Here is a 21,555-nt window from a genome sequence, read left to right on the forward strand (position 1 = left end):
TAAGCTCGGTTTAGACGATCTATAATTTGCGACGGAATTCAAAATAGAATGCTATTTTTTTATTTTACGTGCCGTATATTTTGACGAATGTATGTATTTTAACATATATTTTAGAATATCTGTGTGCGTTTATCTTAATTCTTTAAATGTTTTTTGTACCACCCTGTATATAAAATTATAAATATATATTCTAATTATTAATTATAATTATAGAATTCTATCCTGAATTCCAATGCAAGCTGTACATTGTCTAAAGTAAGCTTTATCAATGTATAAATTGACATATATATAAGCCAATTTTATATTAAACTTTTCAAAGTCCATTAATTAATTTTATATAATTAACATTTTATATATAATTAATTTTGACAAGATTAATGAAGATAGAGTTTACAATTGCAGTGCCTGGTTAAATAATTATGCATTGTAAACAAATACGCGAGAAGCAAAGCATGAAAGTAACATTGAAAATAAATATTTATTTCAAGTATTAATTTAATAATCTCTGATATGAAAGATTTAAAGCGTTTAGCCTATACGACTTCTTTTTAATTCAATTTATTATACAATTTTTAGGCCACTTACAATTTTATGAATATAACATTTATTTGTATTAATTAAATTATAACATAGTTTTTACAATTTTTCGACTTTGATCTTTCCACCTTATTCTCCCAAACATCTGACTTCTTCACTTTCGCTAACCAACCATTTTTAAGAAATCGTTTAATAACAACTTTGCCAGGAGTTATACATACATATAGATGCGCGGAAATCGAAATTCGAATTAACTAAAGAGGTGATAAGAAATCCTGACGGAAGGGAACCAGTTTTTTCACATCTTTCGTCCGATCGCGCCGGTTCTCGAATCTGCCATCTCTCCCGTCTCCTGCTCATCTCTCGCGCGTTGTCCCTCTCCCATTCTTCATATCTTGTCTCTCTCGACAATTGAATTTTACTTCCGTGTCGTAAATTCGCCACATCACGCGGCGCTCGCATCATTTATTTCGCTCGACGCGTAAAATGTTTAAGTTACTTCGAACGTTTCTGCATGTAAAAGATTTTAATCCAAGTTTGAAAAAAGGAAAAGACCGAGGAAACTGATATTACTTGAAAACTGAACATAACTGAGGTAGATGAAAGCGTCTCTTTAACGTGCACAGTGTCGCTTTTATTTTGCGCATTTTCCTTATCTCAGGATTTTTTAAATTTATTTTTATTATATTTCTCTGCCATTCGATAATTGATAATATTACTACGAATTCACGATTCGCAGAATCCACTTGCAGCGTACATTCGCGGTGCACGTGAGAGAGATTCGCGACGAAGCGACAGTTTTCCGAGACTGATAATAAGGTTTGCATTCGTCGATAATCGGAAATAACTGGATCAGATCTATTTCTAGACCGATCAGCCGAGAAAGCCGGCCTCACGAGAGGTCCCAATGAATAACCAATAGTATCCGTTGTATTCCCCGGTGTCGAGGGATGGGCTACCTAACAAGTGGTCCATTGTTATTCTACGCGGCTGAGGTTTCCGTCTCTCATCTTCTTCCTTCTTCATCTTTCTTCTTCCGGTACGTGCAGCACGATCGTGAATATTCCGAAGATACCCCGAACCGAGTTGCAAATTTTTGAAAAACATCGCGGAACACCGAGTTCCACGATCTTACCTGCGAAACACTCGACGCCGTCTTTGCGACTATGAGCCGATTTCACAGTCTCCGATTAATGTGATCCTCCGATTAAACTCACTCTCTCTCTCTGCATCTCTTTCTAACTGTCTCCCTAGAAAGAGACGAAGAGTGAGTTTAATCGGAGGATCAAGTCGGCCCTATCACTTGTAAAACAGCCTCCAGCGAAACGTCTAGGACGTTCTAGGACGTTCTAATAGCCCTTTCAAGTCGGGGGAATTTAGAAGCATATTTTCGTGTTTCTTCTGTAAAAAAAAAAATTAATTTGTGGTACTATTAATTTTCGCTTTTATTCGTCCTTTTGTTAAATCGACTCAATTATATGAAGAAGCACAAGTTACATCGACAGGACGTTACAACTTTCTATATCAAGCAGATATCGCGCAGATATATATTTAAATAATTTTATCTTCGTAAAACTTTCGATATCATCCTTGCGATTATCACCGGTGAAAAGGTGTAGCGAAGAATCTGATTGTAAGACCGTCTCGGTATCTTGCAATCATCCCTTTGAATCGCGGAAATTTTTGGGACATTTTTGTCACTTGTGCGAGGGAGAGGAGGATAAATTTTTGAACGGTGCTATTTCTCGTTTTTGCCCCCACCTTCCCGTCGCACAATTATATGACGAAACATATAAATTCGCGTATATACGGCGCGTGATTCCACGCACCGCGCGGCTCTCGGTGCGGCTGCCGCGAGAGCGGCCGGCAGCGAATTCAATTAGGATTGCGGCGGCCGTGCAAAAACATTCGATCAGGAATAAACCGGCGCTGCCTGCCTGCCTGCCTGCCTGCCCGCCAGCCTGGCTCGCGGAGCGAGCTCTTATAGCTCGTCGCTTTCCAGTTCGCGAGCCCATGTATAATGCGTATGGCATCGAAGATCAATTGTACGCTCTATCGTCGTCGGAGACTCTTTCCGCGTGGCAGACATCTCATCCGATTACCCTCAAAAAATTTTTCATGGCTACGCAGGATGCTCCCCCTAACTGAACGCGTTTTCCTTCAAATGTAGATTCTTCAATCAATTTTCCCGTCGATTATTACTTTAATAAGAGAATCAAGACTTACAATAGGATGTATATGTATAAGTGTAGCAATCCTCCGTGAAAGAACTATAGAGTACCCTTCATTCAACATATTTTTTAAATTTACTTTTTATTATTATTATTTTTGTTAGGTAGAGAAAGCTGTATCTCTGTTACAAATAGACGAAATTTTTTTATCTTCAGATTAGATAATTCTCTCGTATTGAATCTCGAACAATTGATGGATTTCGCAAGCTTCAAGATATATCTTTGTCCGCTGTTAAACGATATTGCGGCCGAACGATCGAAAAGTTACCGTTCGATGCATGCGTTCGTTAGCGCAGTTATATTTCTGTGGACGCGGCTCGGATTGTGCCTCCCTTTATTCTCCCTCGATCCTTTATTCGTCTGTAACCGCGACGAGGGAGAGGAAGAAAGAACCCGTAGTAGCTCACAGATCGAGAACACGGGCGCAAAAAACCTGTCCGGCATAATCGCATTATCGGTCACATCTTGCTCGATTTCTGTGTTCGCTTAGTGGAATTAAACCTGAACGATTGTTCTATTCTTAAGAGTAATGTGATTGTCCTCGAGAGTAAATAAATAAACTTGGAAGTTGCTGATGCCTGAATTTTCTATGAAAGTAAAATAAGAAGTGCAAGGACACAATGTACATAAAAAATTTTATATACATTAAAATTATATATACTATATCTATATTACATATAATATATATTTAATATATTAATATATTTATATTAATAGAAATAAAATTTACTCAATTTACTCCCTTCGGTTTTAAATATATATTATTTATATATAATAAAAATTAATATATAAACAATATCGGATACCTTGTATAATTTAAAAATTATTACGTTTTTTCAAAATACATAATGAAAAAATTGAAATGCAAAATTGAATTATAAATTGTTCTTTCTTTTTATTATAGCTAATAATACTCAAATAAACTTTAAAATACTAATTTCAATAACTGTGAATATGCTTTAAAGCCTAAAGCGACAACCTATATTCGCTTGTACAAATTCAGTTCAATATTGTGTCGAATGAGAGTGACTAATCGCAGTCACTACCGACTGGACGTATCATTGGACGTATATCGACGGATGAAGTGAACTGTCGTACTCATTTTTCTCAATTTCCTTTGTTTTTTATTCTCTTTCCTTTTTACTTTACTGACATGGGAGTTATGCGGGCAAATATCGGGATGTGTATCAATGCGATCGCGTTCGTGAATGAGTAAAACTTAAAGATTAAGAGACACAATTATCCGCTTAATTATTATACACAACGTAGTGGTATCTAGTCTCGGGTATTCGCTGCTTTACCAGGAGAAGAATGAGGCGATTCAGTGCAAGGTGGCCCATCCGATCGCGCGCGCGATTATACGATAACTCCCTTGCGTGCGGACGAAAATGTTCACGATGAAAGTTAGGCCATTTGTGCCTCTTTGTATTGCTTGTAGCTTCTGCAAAGCGATTTCCGATACGAGTCCGATCGTTCAAAGCGCCACGAGTGGATGGACAGCCCTGCGCATCATCCGTATTTCTATAGACTGTCTTTTGCTGGTTCCTTTTTTTTTATCTCGTAGAAAAATTATCTAAAAACGCGTGATGCCGATGCGAGAATGTACGAATGCGCTCTCTATAGCTGCATATATAATATATAAACGGTGAAAAACACATCGGCACGTTAATATCAGGATAATATACAATGAAGGATTCGCACGGTAAACGGGCACACGTTGGATCACGTTATTGAGATTCATGGTTTTTGCGTTGACTCTTTTTATAGCATTTCGTTCTGGAACGGCGATCGTAATATCTTTAAGTAACAAATGTTCGACGAATATTAAAGGTTGGAAAGTTGAGGGATACGTCAATAGGAACGCTAATTGTCAACAACTTGATGGACTATCCTCGCTTGTTCCCACTATCGCTTAACAGTAAGACAGTCGATATGATGTAGAATGTAATATGATCGCGATTGAGCTAATCGAATGAACACTTTGTATGTTACGAAATAATTGAGTGAGATTCTATAAAATGTATAGATTCTATAAACTATAAAAAGAGTCAAGCCTTAACATTTTTCGGGGTAACGTGTGCTCGTTATACAATGAACACTCTTTAATAAGTCACGAATCGTTTCCCTTGTCAACGCAATCTAATATCAAGCAGAATAGCAGTAGATATTCACGTCCTCCGCTGAGGTAGCATAAATACCTCGGAAACACAGTCGAAAGACCGACAGCTGCCGCAAAGCGCGCGTCTATTATAGATACAATCGCGTAAAACCGCAAATGATTTTCTATACAAAGTATAAAATTATAAAAAAAGAAAAGAAATACAAAAAAAGAATAATACAACGTACGAAAGTACGAGTTGCTCGTGCGAAAGTATTGGAAGTTTGTATATATATGTATATACATATATATGTATACAATTAGCTCTCTCAACGCGCCTAACTGATGGTTCAACATGCAGAATGAATGAATCTCGCTATATTTCAGTAAATATTGACGATAGCGCAATAGAAAAATACTCTAAAAATGTAAACGCGCTCGTGTGCATGTGTTGTGTATGTGTGACTTGGACATCGAGATTCGAAACATTTTGTCAATTTCGTCACGATTATTGCCCCAACGGTCGTACATTAAGATAATAATCTGCGAATGCGATCTTATATTTGTCTATGTAATTGCGGTTTCGATTGCAAATTCAGAGATTGCACTATTGTACTATTGGTTATGCACCGGCGATATTAGATTGTCTCGCATATCGTTAATATCGCCCGCGTTATTACGTTTCTCGTTTATGATATATATATATACCTACGTATACCATAAATCTACAAATTGTAGTATCGAGTGAATTCATAAATAATTTTTTCGGTCGAAAGCATGCCGACATTTGTCCAATCTTTATCGTCGTAACCGCCTAGAAGTTTATGTTCTATCTAATTAACGCAAGCTTTCTTTAACGTTAAAAAGTGATAACATTATAACGGAGATATATAATAATACGAAAACGCTCATTTCTTATTACGATAAGCCAATATTACGCATTGGATCGAGACACAAGTAACTTCCATTCTTTTTCTTTACTTTCACATAAGATATTCATCTGTCTAGTCTTTTTGCTGAAATATCCGACTTGTGTGTGACATGGGTTTTGGTCCTTCGTCAAAACCGTCAAGAAAACGAGCTACCGTTGTTGGCTCTTTCAAAGTCATATCTTCGGAAAGAAACTGATTCCACGCTAGTCAAGTTGTTACCATGAAATATTTTTTCAGCCGTCGCCGTAACATTAGTCTTTTGCTTGGATTCCTAAAGCATCATATGGCGAATTCCCTTCTAAGTTTTCCATTCTATTCATTTTAAAATCACACTTTATGCCTTCTTTCTTCTTTCGGTAATGAATATCTGACACCGCTGTCGTCACAGTATTAGCTCTAGCGTCACATATTGCTGCTAACACGAAAAGAAGGGACGTTTACCTGCTAGTAGAAAACAAAGATCACTCGCCCCGATGACACATTCGGAGGATATTCCGAAAAGATGAATATTTAGTGGAAATTATTTATGATCTCAATCCAATAATTAGAAAGAAATCTTAATCGTGTGACGTCCAAGTCACCTGTACAGGATGTTCGGCAAAAAAGACCGTAACAAATATATTTCAATTAGAAGATAATTCTGTAGCATAAGGACGTCTTTTATAAGAATTTATCGTGAAAAAATCCTGTCCTGTTCGGTATAAGATATATCATTTAAGAATACTATACTTCGTGATTCTTCGTACATACGTATCATAAATATTATACACTTTGTACCTATCTTTGTTTCACTTTATCTTTGTACCTGACATATTTGCTTGCGACACTTTTGCAGACAACCTGTACATCGCATTGACTACATTAACTTAACGGTTATCTAAACAAATTGTACAAATTGTACTTAAAGGTCTAAACAAATTTTAACATCCCATACACTAAGTCATAATAATTATAGTTGCTCTGTTGTGATCGTCGCGTCTTTTTAAGAATTACTCGCATAATAATTCATAATTAATATATATATATATATAATGTCTCTCTTTTTTCCTCCCTCTCTCTTTCTATATATATATATTTATATATTTAATATCTTCATATATTAAATAATCATATAGCATTATCTTACGATTATTGGATTATAATAAAATTACCAAAAAAGCAAAGTAAACTGTCATAAAAATAAAAGGGTTTTCGTCGAAGCATATTTCACATACAAAAGCAACAGTTACTTATAGAGGCCTTGCGATTTTTGTTACCTACTTATAGTGCATATACAATCTTCTCTTTAATAGTACTTTACTCTTTACTATCCCTCGCATATCCTTATTGTTCGCGCATACACGCGCCCCACGTGTGTGTCAAGTGTGTTTGTTAATAATGAAAGTGTAAGTGCATGATAATTATAGATTATTATTCGTTCATTTAGATTTGGCCCTTCCTCGGCAGAGTAAAAATTGATCGCGGCTAAAGGTTCTTAGTGTAACCGTCCATTACGAGATTAAAGTTAAAATCAGTCGAAGCCAGATTGTGACACTATCTTTTACAGTGATACTTCATTTTCAAGATTGCATGTAATGATGTAAATACACAGCAACACTCATTAATATATTGCGTCATCCCTATTTCAAATAAGAAATGCATCAAATAATTTTAATATATTCGTACATTGTATTACTCGTTACTTTCAATATCAATAATTTAATTTTACTTATGCGTATGAGTAACAGCAAAAAATTTTTAAATATTTCCTATTACATTGTATCGATTTCAATGAATTTTTTTTTAATGCAAGCGCTTATCACGAAGATTACATTTCGTCACTATATTCTATTTAAAGCAAGCCATCACTTTTGCAAATCGCATATTAGAAATAAGTAAGTCATTATTGTAGATATTTATAAGTCCAATATAGGCACTAAGATTTAATTTCTTGTGAATATATTTTAATACGTAGTTGCTCAACATAATGTTACTGTGTTAAAAGAATTATGAAATTGAATTTTGCAGTTTTATTATTTATTTATACAAGTACTTAAGCCTTTTAAAAATAATTTCCTTCTGTACATTCATGTCTAATCTTTTTATACTCTCTGATAAAAAACTTTTTTTCTTTTTTAAAATAAATTTTGAAGTAATTTTTAAATGTTATTATTCGTATCCGTTTGGATTATTTCAACATTGCAAAATGTCTTCCCTTATTAACATAGTGTATATAAAAGGTAATAAAAAAATTTAATTTAGAAAAAGAATAGACAAACAAATTTCCAATGACAAGGAATAAACAAAGAAATTAGTTTGACAAAAATAAACAATTTTAAAGGCGATTCAAGTACTTGCATCAAAATAAGCAACGTTTAATTTTAACAAAATCAATTTCGAAATTGTTTTAATTACAGCAGAATATTGATCGCTATATTAAAATATATATACACGTTAGAAACTAACGCGCGAAATTTAGAAATTCTATTGTAAAACATTGGATACTACATGCAGTCTTAAAGTTACTTCGCATCTGCACGAGCTCGGAATAACACGGATCCAATTCGTATACCTTGTCATCAATCAAAGTGTCTAATTCAACCTGGCTTTGTCAAAGATATTACGGTCAATGCTAGAATAGTTTCTACGGTACTATTTCCATAAATAGCTTGCACGCTATGAAACACCTATAATGTTCTTGGGTTTTATAATTAATATAGAGATATGGTTAATCGTCAGCACTTGCGACAACGTATATAAAGTAAATAATAATCGTCATAACAAAAAATTTATCTTTCACATTTCCGTTATATATCTAAAAAAAAATCTAGTTAAAAAATTTGGAATGTTTGTAACATTTTAATTCAATTGAAACTCAAAATCATATTTGTTGCATATTGACGATCTACATTACTCCGAATGTTTGAAGTCACGTTTCCTACAGAAACTATAAAACCCAAAACCCAGAGTCTAATTGGCAGTATAGTGTTGGACATTGCGCCCAGCGCAAGGTGCATAGCAGAGCTGCTGCAATAGCCAAGGATCGGGAGGATCCTTAACCGTAACGAGAAAAAATTTTTTATGCGGCTTTGATTAAGTTAGTTGCGGATGTTACACATACGTGGCCATAGTACCAGTTGGAATAGGTGGTGTCTCCTCTGGTCTACCTTTAGGTCCGTATTGTCCAATGAAGGATCCATCCTCCGTAAAACGCCCTAGAACAAACGAATTTTATTATTTATGGAGAAAATATATAAAAATATAACGTTATGCAGGTACATACAGAGGTTCTTTTTTCGTTTTCAAATCAAGTAATAATGAATATTGCTATAAACATTAGCATGCAGTTTTATACAAATAATATATTAATTTCCGAATTATTTCGCCGGAGCATAAATGCATCGATTTAAGTGTTAAAAAAACGTGTGCGACGCGTGACTTCGTGTTCAGGAGGATCTTGATCTTGACTCTCACCTCATGCATGCCTCGGTTTTAGACAAGATTAATTAAAGAGTGGATTATGAGAGTAAAAAAAAGCGTGAGGTGAATGATAACCCGTTTCGGAAACTTATATTTCGTACTTCAACTGTTTCGTCTTAAGAATATGTTTGATGAACTTACCTTAGACTAGAGTGGCAAATGCCTGCGAATTTGGTTCCTGCTTACGCTGTCGGCCATACTGACCAATGAAAGAACCATCTTCGTTCATGCCCTCTGTATCGAGTCAAGCAATGAAGCAAATAAAATATATAACGAAATATGCATGACAAATTGAAAATAAAATAGTCTAAAGCGAACATATAAACGAATACGACTTATGCAACTGCGGCTGCAAAGTGTATGCAAAAGGAAGCAATAACATGATATAAGAAAAATCTAAAATGTGAAAATAAACTCAGCTGTGACATATGAGATTCGCAAATTTCATTTTGCTCTCCAAGATTAAAAATATTACGAAAATATTAAAATTTGGTGCATTTCTATGTTGCAACAACAATTCACAATAATACATACCCTATTTTATAAACGTCAAATTCTTCTAAACTTTTTTTAATTCCTCTATTCTCAACTGATATCTACTAATTCAATGTCTCCCCTTGCACTGCTCTTTCTACTATCTTTTTACTACTTTGCGATGCATAAATTATATATACGCGCATGGTATATTCGGTTTTTCATTTGTTTCTTGATTTTATGGATTGAGCGCACAATATTCTATGCATGTGCTATTAGAATAAGTAGCGATCGAAAAAATGAACATAGTTAATAGAGGGTTCGCTCAATCCCGCCGATTTAAAGTTAGACATGTATAGACGCGACTAATCAGTTGTCATAGTACTTGATACTCGAAAAACACGTACAACAAATATCTTTAATTACATACTACTTTTTCATATCACAAGGACTTTTCTAATATTATATATATTTTTAACAATTTTAAACCTATTACCTGTATCACCATCGCCATACTCCGCCATGGAATCGGTGTCGGATTCAGGATGTTTACCATCCACATGAGAAGAAGATGCCAAGGACGCGCGTCCGCCGGCCGATTTGGTGTCCAACGGTTGCGAATATTCATGGAATCCACCCTCGTCGGGATAATCCCCTCGTCCGGCAGCCAGTTCTCGTTCATGCACCGCGTACTTTCCGCCTCGATTTCGTTTAATCACGCAAACGATTATCAGCACCAAAAGGAGGATAGCGATTGCTAGCATCATTCCTTCAGCGAAAATATCACAATCTTGACATATACCAGTCATCGAAAAAATTGGTCTAAAAATTAAGAAGAAAAATATTTACCTATGAACCAGCCAGCCGTCGCAACATTTTCCTTCGGTTGAATAATGGGTCCTTCGCTACTCGTCTCTACTTCTTGGAAAGCACTCTCGCTCATGTAGTCTCCGTCGACAGCGACGACTGACATCACATAAGTTTCACCGCTTTGAAGACCGCGAACCTGCGTGATTTATAGCATTTTTTAATGATCATATAATTATATTTATCTTATTTAAAGATTAGAATATAGTTTAGGTAAAATCAAAATGCAAATTTAATGAATACAATATTAATCATAGTTTGGACATGATAGTCAAAGACTCTAATACACAAGACCGGAAAAAATTCTGATTAATAGAGCTTATTGCGAAGATATCAAGAAGCCTTGTGTATAAATTTATCATTACCGTAAACATACCTCAATAGTATTCGACTGGAACTCGGGATCCGTCTTCAAAAATATCGTTTCGCCTTTCAGCTTGTACCTGACGAAGAAATGACTTCCCGGATTACCGTTCAAATTCGGCAACCAAATGACTCTTACGTTTGAATATCCATTCTCCATTGGTATAGTTTCCCACGTAAATTGTGGGATGTCAGGTCGTTGAGACGTTCTAGTCTTTTGCTCGATAAAATAGCTACAAAAATACATTAAAACTATAAGTAACATACATGACAAAAATAACATAAAATTATGTTTACGAATGTTACTGATATTTAACTTCGTTCTTGTAGCTCATGAGACACTTACTCATTGCCTTCACCAACTCTGGTTGTGGCACGTATGTGAACGCGGTAAATCGTATCAGGCGCTAATGCGGCTAATTTGGCACTCGTAGCTTGTGGCTCCATAACATGCGGCTTTCTCTCGAGTAACGTTCCCAACTTTGTGCCGTTCACAACCTGATAATAAATTCCATATCCGGTTAAAATACCATTCGGTTCCGCGGGTCGCGTCCACACTAGGAACAATGCACTGGATCCCATAGGGAATGCTTCTAAACTGAGCACTGTTCCTGGTACTCCTTCCGGTGTGTCAAAACTTAAAGTCTCGGACGCAGGACCGGTATACCTGCACAAAATAAACATTTATTTAAAGACAAGATAGCTATGAGAAGCAAAATATATGATAGCGATATATAATCGAAGTGTTATTACCTGCCGTTGTAAGCGAGTATTCTCACGAAATTTTTACTATATGGAACGAACTTCGTGATTAACGCGTGCGTTTTATTTCCACCACGAATATCCATCTCGCGCATTCCCTTCTCACCGTCCTTCTCTGTCCACGTTTGAATCTTATATCCTAGCAATTCGCCCCTTACCGACTCCTCGGGTACCGGACTCCACGACAGCTGAGCGGTTGTACTCGATTTTATTTGATTCAGTGTAAAATTGCCGGGTGCTTGCAAGGGTACTGAAATAGCAATTTAACGTTTTATGAGCAAAGTCGATGTATTAATAATTAATCTTAGTATATAATAACAATAACAATTATAATAATAAAGTTATAATTTTATCAGTGGATTACCGTCTTCTCCGGAGTATCCGATAATTTCATTGGCTGCAGCTTTACTCTCTCCTTTCGCGTTCGAAGCGATGACCTTAATTCTGTATCTTTGATAAGTAGGTTGATTGTCTATGAGATAATTATTTTTCCTCCAATCATATATATCAGCTGTAGCCCATGTCTCACCCGGTATATCTCTTTTGTAATATACCCTGTATTTAAAGTGGGGGGCATTATGCTCTATTTGCGGCATGGTTGTCCATGAAATAACCAAATTTTGAGGCGTTGTACCCTTGCCCATAATATTGTCTGGATTTTTGTAAGGAACGTCTTGTTCGGTGGTACAAACATCGCTGTGTGGTGACGGTAGAGAAGGGCCTGAATTAGAAAATAATATCAATACATCAGTTTAACATATTTATCCTGAAGAAGAGATAATAGCCATAGTAAATTGACTCGAAAATTGTGTAATTAAGATCTGAATTATATATTATTATACATATATATGCATAATTATATATCATTGCAATTCATTCATTTCAAAATAGTCTTTTAGTTTTCAAGCGTTTTCTCACCTATTTTATTCCATGCAAGAACGCGGAATGTGTAATTGGCCCAAGGTGACATAGACACTTCGTATGTCTGGTCTGTAGCTGGGACGTAATCTTTGGATATCTCCCAGGTATCCGGTGCAAAAGTGGTGTTGTATTGGATCGTGTAGCGTAGAATGGGAGATCTGTTATCTCCCATGGGTGTCCATTGAACAAAGGCCGCTTTAGACATGCATTTAATGCTGATTAATCTTGGCGCATTAGGTACATCCTGAACTATCAGCGTCGCTTGTGCTCTAGCTTCGTCGAGATCAGTGCGGGCGACGCACGTATAGATACCGGAATCCAGTTCAGTCGTCTTTGTGATCATTAGAGAATAGTCGGTACTTCGTACGAATCTCGGTTCCATCTCAAAGTCTATTGGTTCACCATTGCTCAACCAGTCTATGGTCAGAGGTAGACTGGGATCAGTAACGGCATTGCATCTAGAATAAACATAGAAAAGAAATTGAGCAAAACCTCCTAATTATACATCAGGAGATTATAGATTTACTTTTACTTCTATCGAGATTTCAATATCTCTTTGAAAAATTTTACCTGAATGTGGCAGTGGAGCCCGCTGCAACCTCGTAGTCCTCCGGCTCATCCGTTATCTTGGTGTGTTCTTTCACCACCAAACTGGCGGACGCATTCACTTCGCCGAATTTATTGGAAGCGTAGCACGTGTAAATACCAGCATCCAGGAATATCACGTTCTCGATTTCCAAATCGCCTATATCCAAAATCTTGTAACGACCGCCGGTCAATTCTTGCCCGTTCCTGACCCACTTGACCTCGGGCTTGGGTGCGCCGAAAACGCGGCACGTAATCCGGATGGTTTTGCCGTCGACCGTGCTCAAGTTCATGGGCGGTTGCGTGATATCCGGATAGAGCGCCAACACGTTCACATATACGTCTTTGTAAACGTATCCCAACGAGTTGGTAGCGTTACATCCATAATTTCCCGTGTCTTTTTTCACCAGCTTCTCGATGATAATGGAATTCGCCGAGACTTTCCTCCTGTTATTCGGTGGCGCTTCAGATATCGGTTTACCGTTGTAAATCCATTTGATCTCGGGAACGGGCACGCCGCTGGCCTCGCACTTGATTTCGGCAGTCTCGTCCTCCGCAGCGTTCACGAACTCCGGCTCAACAGTGAAATATGGTACGGCCATTACTTGCAGATTTATGGAATACGACTGGGCTGTTCCTACTCCGTTCGATGACTCACAGGTGTATTCGCCCCCGTCCTCGAAATTGACGTGTTTTATGACGAGAGATTTGCCGTAATTTCCTTGAATTATTCTATCGCTCGGTCTGAGCAACGCGCCATTTTTGCTCCAAACTATCTGCGGTAAAGGCGTTCCTCCAAATATGCAGTATAGCTCTACCTTCTTGCCACGCAGAGCAACCTCATTTTTCCTGCTGACGTACTGCCTTTCAGGGGGATATTTGTTCTGGCCGGCGGACGCGCCTGTAGAAATTACGTTTAACAAAACCTTATTGCCTACTTTGTATTCGTTTCTGAACACAGATGTGGCGGCACAGGCATAGTAAAAGTCATCCGAAGCGTCGTTTCTCGTAACATTGCTAAACCAGAGATTACCCTCCGGATCGAGAGTCATCCTTGAGTTATTGATTGACTTGATACCACCAGCGATATCCTGAATCAGCCAATAAACATTTGGCTTAGGCCAGCCATCAGGTGGTTGGCAGGTAAGTTTGAAGGGGGAACCCTCGTTCGCGTTTAAAGTTATTGGGTTTTCGTCCTTGAACGAATTTAATTCGGCCTTTCGAACAAACACCGAATTCGACGTAGCTATGCCCCATTCATTTTCGGCGAAGCACTGGTATTGTCCCAAGTCTTCGTCTCTCGGTCTTGAGATTACCAAAGTGCCTCTACCAGGTTGTTGAGAAATGCGGTCATCATACGCCGGCCACTCAAAGTTCTTTCCATTTTTAATCCAACGATACCTATATAAAATTATCTAATATCAAAATTTCTTCTGACACATGTAATATACATCACAAATGCTTCTAGCAATAACGATAAATATAATAATAATTATATATATTTGCACATAAATTATCAAGATTTAACATCGATGGAACATGTTAAATATAACATACAAGCTTCATAACTTGCTCCCTCTCATTTATAAATAAATTTCTTTTTATAAATAAAAACTATATACATTAGATAATAGTTTATAAAAAACCCTGCCAACGCCCATACGGTCAGATAAGTCAGACATCTGTATTAGCGATGATTATTTCACACATATTAAAGCTATGAGATCATCTTTGTAATTAAGATCGGCTAGTTGCAACCGGCTTCCTTACACTGTACGTTACACTGTACGAGATGAATAAGCCCGGACGAGTGCAATGAAACTTCATGAATGAGATATTCCGAAAGTACATTTTCCGTTCTTGAGCAACTTAACAAGTGTGACAAGTTATATTTACATAATAGCTATTTCCTTGATAGCACTTGTAGGCATTATCTAATAATACCAACAGACAGCGCAAAAAGTGACTTAAAGAAATTTATTCTACATGTAATAAACAAGCTCTAAAAAAAGCAAGAAAATGCAGATACGTACGTTGGGACTGGCTCTCCCTCCGCTTCGCATTCAATTAGAAATGGTTTATCATTCTCGTTGACTTTTGTTTGAGCCACTTGAAACAGCTGCTCGTCCGTTGGCGGCTGTTTAGATATTCGTGGCGGTGATTGAACTAATAAACAAAAAATGTATTAGATCCAAAACGATTACGCCATTGAAATAAAGATAAACTAGTAAAAAAGAAACACACAAATATAATCTAAAGAAGAAAAGGACAAGAGGCATTTATGGATTTATGTTCAATGTAATGAAACTCCGCTATGACAGATAATCTTCATGATTTTTAACTTAAGTATGGTAAGGGTCAGCCACAGCTCACTATAACTTAATTGAAATAAATATACCACATTAAGATTTATAAAAAGAATGGAAACAGACACATGGTAGGACAAATCTAACGTTCTTTAAAATATATGTACAAATACATACAGACACTTTGAAAGTAACGAATCTGGGATCTAACAGAAATAATATTCTACATTTTGTATATTGGAATCGTGTTATGTTGTATTATGTATATGTTGGAATTATGTTGCATTGCATGTGTAAAATAATATAAAGTATAATAAAATATTCACATAGAGACGATTTAGAATGTTTTTATGTTTAATGTTTCGTTAATGTATGTGTTCATGTTCTAACAGCCAAAGGTAATCTATACACAGATGTAATTGCGTGAATGTACAAATATTGAGTGTATGGTCTGGAGCCGTACAAATGGGTACAGATGTAAATGTGTGAATACACAAAAACATAGCAGCTCCGTGTAGAGAATTTATTAATATTCTGTGGCAAAATGGTTTTTGCGTGAATAAAAGGTCGCTTGTAATAGAAAGCACGATTATGAAAAACGGTTTCCATAATAGTGTGTTTCACCTTCTACATTATCCGGGACACGTACTATAATTGAAAATCAAAAATCATAACTTTAATGGCAAGATTCATTGAAATTCGTAGCGTAATAGAATAAAAGTCTTAGTTATATGGTCGACCATAATTTGAAGGGTATTTACGGGCGATCAAATTATTTATACTCACTTATAGCTGATGCGCCAAGCACCAGCGTGGAAACAATACACACGGCGAGTCTCATTGTCACTTCGTGTTTAGAAAACTGAAACAATAATATTTTTTTTATCAAAAGGTTTCTTCTTAATCAGAATTATGAGAAATAAGGGCAACTTCGATTAACTTAAGCCAAGCATAATCACTCACGGTAAAATTTCTACCTGTATAATTTATCGTCTCTAAAATTAATCCTACCCACGTTAATAAAATAGTTAATCGAAGTCACCCTAAAAAATGAGGAAAAGCAGAAATATATTAAATAATTTACAAGCAGCTTTTGTATCATATCGCTTGCACACTAGCTACCCAGATCGTTTCTCCGAGTGTTACATGAGAGACGCGACGTAATATTTTAAAGTAAAGAAGAAAAGAAGAGAAACCGTCCTTTTGCACTTTACTACGATATACTTGACGAGCAGCGTTCATATGCCGGATCGTGTTTAATGTGAATAACAGACGAGAAGTGAAGAGAATTTACTCGAAACGGATCTTCGCCTGCTGAGGACAAAAATCCATTAAAAAAAATAAATCAATATGCCCTAATACTAAACAGTGATTAGTCTGTGACAAACGATTCTATTATGCTTTTTCTGAGGGATGGTATACGAGCAAGGAACGGATATGCTACAAAAGAGCAGGCTCTTTATTATTCCCTGTTGGAGATATTTGGGGGAGAAAGTGAAAGTTTTTAAAATCATAAAACGTAAAATGCAAAATGGAGGTTTATATATTACAGTAAAAGAGCAAATCGGTGATCGTACATTTACAGTTTATACATATACTAATTTTACCGGTAAATAAAATATTAAAAGACAAGTGTTAAAAAACATTTGATACTTTCACTATAACAAAATATGCACTGGCTATTTTAATTCAGCAAGAACGTACGCAAAGAACAGACAATTCAAGTGACATTTTAGTTTCCCATGTTGCAATAAATAAAAACTGTATTTCAAATAATATAAGAATATTTATCCATCTTTCTTTATATCTTTGAGAAACTTCTCTTTCAGTTTTCTGGGAATATTTATTTTAGATATCGTATTATCAGAGATTATATTATAGTTTATACTCTTTTGTCTCTTTATTTCAAATAAACAAAAAAATCAAAGGACATCAAATTGTAGTCCAACTAATAAACCGTTTGTCAACAAGATGTGCAATTCGCAAAGCATTTGTATCAATTGGTACGTTTTTATAGAGTTTTAGAAAGCATGTATAAAGGTCGGTAAGAAAGTAATGCCTGCTTAGAAATAGTATATTACACTACAAGGGCCGAAAGTTGAATTTTCGGCCTTGCGCGTCATGATGCCCCGAGGCGAAGCCGAGTACGTACTTTCGACCGAGGTATGAAGAAAATTTCATTTCTGAAACTATGGTTTTTACATGAAATAATGGTCAATCTTTATTGCGTACACTGTTGTTTTTATACATAATCTCCTTCTTTTTCTATGCACTTTTGCCATCTATAAATCAGATGCTGCATATCAGTGCGGTAAAAGTTTTTGCTTCGATTCTTAAAGGTTCGACATTCTTTTTCGTCATCTGGAAAATGTCCACGAAGTGTATCCTTCAATGGGTGGTAATCAAAACTGAAGAAAAGTGTTGGTCAAGAGAGAGAGCCCTCAAGAGTCAAAGCAAAGATTTGTATCGCACTGGTATACAGCGTCTGACTCACAGAAGGTAAAAGTGCATAGGAAAAAAAACATGAAAATTATGTGAAAAAATAAGTGTGCACAATAAAAACTGACCATTATTTCACGTAAAAACTATAGAAATATCCAGAAATAAAATTTTCTGAAAAGAAAAAAAATTAGAAGGCAACATTCGTATCGACCCTCATATATTAGTTTTCTAATAATAATTGTTTATTAGTAGTAAATCTTTTCAGTCTTCTCAAAATCTTAGGTAATTATATCTATACATTTACTAATAAATCTTAAGTAATTATATCTATACATTTACTAATAAATATATAAATACAATTATTGAATTTTACTCTTATATGTTGCAACATACATTGTATATATTGGGATATCGCATTAGACATTGTTCGTTAACACTAGAACAATCAGCATTGAATGTATATTTAATTTTACCACATCCGTCAATTCGACAGGTATTTGAAAAAACATTTTATTTATTTTTAATTTCTTTAATACTTAAATAATTAACAAACATATAGCCGCAAAAATTTTTGTAGATTATTTTTATAGATTTAGTTCCAAAGATATTTAATATTTTAATAGAAACCTTTTTTTCATAGTTTTGATTCTATCAATAGGAAATAAATAAGTATAAATATAATTTGCAATAAGTAACAATATTTTCGAATTACTGTTACATTCTAGAAACTGTTATCCACATTTTAAAATAAAATTTAAATTAGACGTTAGATCGATAAAATTACTCGGCACTAAAGAAGAGAAATATACCTTTCACTAACATAACACGTGCTTATCGCACAACTTTTAGACAGCAAAGTGACAATGAAAATACGATTTTCCTAAATTGTTATCAAAATACCGCATCATGTCGTAGTTGTTAGTATAAATAAGATATTTTTTTTTATCTTGACAAAAATCAACATAAATTGCAACAAAAGCATCTTAACCCTCGAAAGCCACACTGGGATCTCAGGGACCCCAACGAAATTTTGGAACTATGTTTGGAACTATCATTTATATTTAGAATATTTAACATTATTGTTCGACTACCTCACTGACTTTTATTGTTTGCGGATTTAAATCACTGTGAGGTTGGTCATAGAGTGAGACGGACGTGCTTCTCAACATAAATTTCTTAATCACTTCGATGTCTATACCGTGGTTTCTCGATATTTGAAACGCAAAAACTTGTACGAATTTTATTTATCTCGTGATGTCTTTACAATTTTATATATCTTTATAACCAGGAGAGAAGAGAGAGAGCTATTTATTTATTTTTTTTTAGACGCATAACTAAGTAACGTTTGTATGTATTGTAACATTGTCATCTGAAAAAGGTCAAAATCCATGGCCGAAACGTTGTGCTAATATTAGTAAGCCTGGCCAGTTGGGTCGATTTTAAAAGACAACTTTAAAAGACACTTTATTATTAACATTTTTTAATGTGTATTTTTTAGTAATAATTTTCATTTTGACAAATTCTGAGATTACCATCATACTTCTCAGAATGCTTTACGATCGACTGGGGAAAAAAGAACATTACAGTACGTTGATTTTTTTTTTCAAGCTTATGAGCAAAAAATGGCTGGGGTCCTCCAGACCTCAGTGAGCTTACACGTATGCAAAAAATAAGTGTGGCCTGCAAGGATTAATAATCTCCGCAATTTAAGACGAGAAATCTGAAATTCGTCATTTTAACAAAGTTGGTTGTTCTAGTGTTAAAGACATTTTTTTAAGATCTTAAGAAAGTTGAGGCTTTCAAAAGTATCAGATTGAAGACTCTTTGAAAGTCGCAGCACGCAACAGCATTCAGATTCTCCCCCGACTCCGTTAAAAAATATCTAATCGCAGAAATTCGACGCATCCGGCGAACGCGGCACCGTCGAATTAACGAACGTGGCACCGTCTGATCTTCTTCAATTAATCATGCATCACCCGGTGCCCGCGGTCGTGAACCCGGTGAATCTCCCGTGGCGGTTTTTGCCGTTGCGGTAAACACAAAATTGCCCGCACACATGTATACACACAGGCACGCGCGTGCGCTTAAAAAGCCTCGGCGTGATCGAAGCTGACCCAATTATCAGAAATTTTCAAATTCGCCGGGATGTTGTGGGACGGTGGTTGCCAATGGTGATGCGAAAAAATGGGCGTGCACCGTGCACCCGGCGCCGATAGGAACTTGAGAACTGGGAACGAGACGAGACAACGAGAGGAAGGAAAGAAGCAGAAAAAAGAGAGGCGAACACGAGGCTGACGAGGGGCGGCGTATTTTCTCACGTCGCTCTATCGATGCCCGCGGGAGTCGCGGGAGCACTCGGACGTCGCCGGGAACCGTCGGGAGGATCCGAGGGAGATTCGGGATTCGGGATTCGGGCACTCGCCTGACTCGCCACTCTCGCTAGGCGATTCGAATGGAACGCGTCGTCGCGTTCGACGACGTCGCCCCACGATGATCTCACTCGCGTCGTGCGTCGTCCTTCGCGGGTCTCGCCCGACTCGCCTCGTCTCGCCTCGCCGTCCTCGCCGAGCGGAAGCGCGATCGAATTGACGATCCTCGCGAGTCGCGCGGGCGCGGCCGCGTCTCGTTCCGGGCGCCAGGAGGGTCTCGCTGTACTCTCGGTATCCACGGTGCGACTCTGCCTGACTCTGCCACTGTCTGCCGCTCTGGCGCGGCAAAACGGGCGACGAGTAAACGCGAATGGGAATGGGAACGGGAACGGCAGGGCGAAAAGCGGGCACACCCGCGACGCGAGAGATCGCATTGATCGGCCCGTCCGCTCGGTTCGTTCGGTTCGCTCGGTCCGCTTCCTCGCCGCGTCGATTAAAATCGCGGGACTTACCGATCCTGGGCGTTCGGTGGCGCGGTCACGGTGCCGAGAACGTCGCTATCACCAGGGCATCGTCGAAAAAACTGCGGTCCGCGAAAAACCACCGACACTTCGGATACGTAACTTCGCCGCCGTACGGTACCGCGCTATTGTGCGTGTAAACGTCTTACCTGTGTACGTGCATGTGTGCGATACGCGCCGCGCCGCGCCGCACTCGGTCCTCGGTCTCCCTGTATACTCTGTAGCTGTAGTCCCTGTCACCTCTCGCCGCCCGGCCGCCCTCGCCGGTCTAGGAAAACTAGATAGGGCACCGAGCGTACCACGTCGGTAACGCTATCTACTATACCGAAGGATAACTCGTTACCGACGAGGATAATTACCGTTAACACTCCGCTGTTCATGTCTATCGAATTATCGATGCCCCGCAGATTAACTTAATAATCTCGGTTTAATCTTGTTTTTTATCTTTTCCTGGTCTTAAGAATTAGAAAAAAAATAAACGACAAGTTAACTCGAGATTAAAGTTCATCTACATTGGTAGAAATGTTGTGGTATGCATCGAAGATACCTAGATATTTTATCCCCCTCTCCCTTTCGAGGCACTAAATTCTGTTCTTTTTTAGTGGAATTTCTTGTACAGATCTTTTTTCTTTTCCTCCTCGCGTAGGAAAGAAAAAGAGGAAAGATGAACGGTGCAAGAAGTTCAGCT

The 21,555-nt window shown here is 37.1% G+C and overlaps 1 protein-coding gene across 9 annotated transcripts; it reads right to left on the reverse strand.

Moving 5' to 3' along the window:
* Nucleotides 1-6,506: 6,506 nt before the first annotated feature.
* On the reverse strand, nt 6,507-21,168 carry Nrg (Neuroglian). Of its 9 annotated transcripts, XM_071698443.1 has the most exons (14): nt 20,400-20,795; nt 16,322-16,397; nt 16,160-16,183; nt 15,263-15,395; nt 13,215-14,630; nt 12,642-13,102; nt 12,088-12,444; nt 11,715-11,973; nt 11,308-11,628; nt 10,975-11,194; nt 10,581-10,737; nt 10,228-10,500; nt 9,399-9,491; nt 6,507-8,992 (listed from the first exon to the last, which is right to left on the reverse strand). In XM_071698443.1, the coding sequence occupies exons 1-13, from the start codon at nt 20,778-20,780 to the stop codon at nt 9,400-9,402; spliced, it is 4,170 nt and encodes a 1,389-aa protein (XP_071554544.1). In that variant the 5' UTR covers nt 20,781-20,795; the 3' UTR covers nt 6,507-8,992; nt 9,399. The 9 variants fall into 9 exon arrangements, with proteins under 9 accessions (XP_071554544.1, XP_071554547.1, XP_071554546.1 ...); XM_071698446.1 differs by lacking the exons at nt 9,399-9,491; nt 20,400-20,795 and adding an exon at nt 21,017-21,168; XM_071698445.1 differs by lacking the exons at nt 9,399-9,491; nt 20,400-20,795 and adding an exon at nt 20,859-21,006.
* Nucleotides 21,169-21,555: the final 387 nt, after the last annotated feature.

The sequence above is a fragment of the Temnothorax nylanderi genome, unplaced genomic scaffold (assembly GCF_030848795.1).
Source record: "Temnothorax nylanderi isolate EJ_2023f unplaced genomic scaffold, tnyl_v1.0 TNYL_tig0015_pilon, whole genome shotgun sequence".
Lineage (NCBI taxonomy): Eukaryota > Metazoa > Arthropoda > Insecta > Hymenoptera > Formicidae > Temnothorax > Temnothorax nylanderi.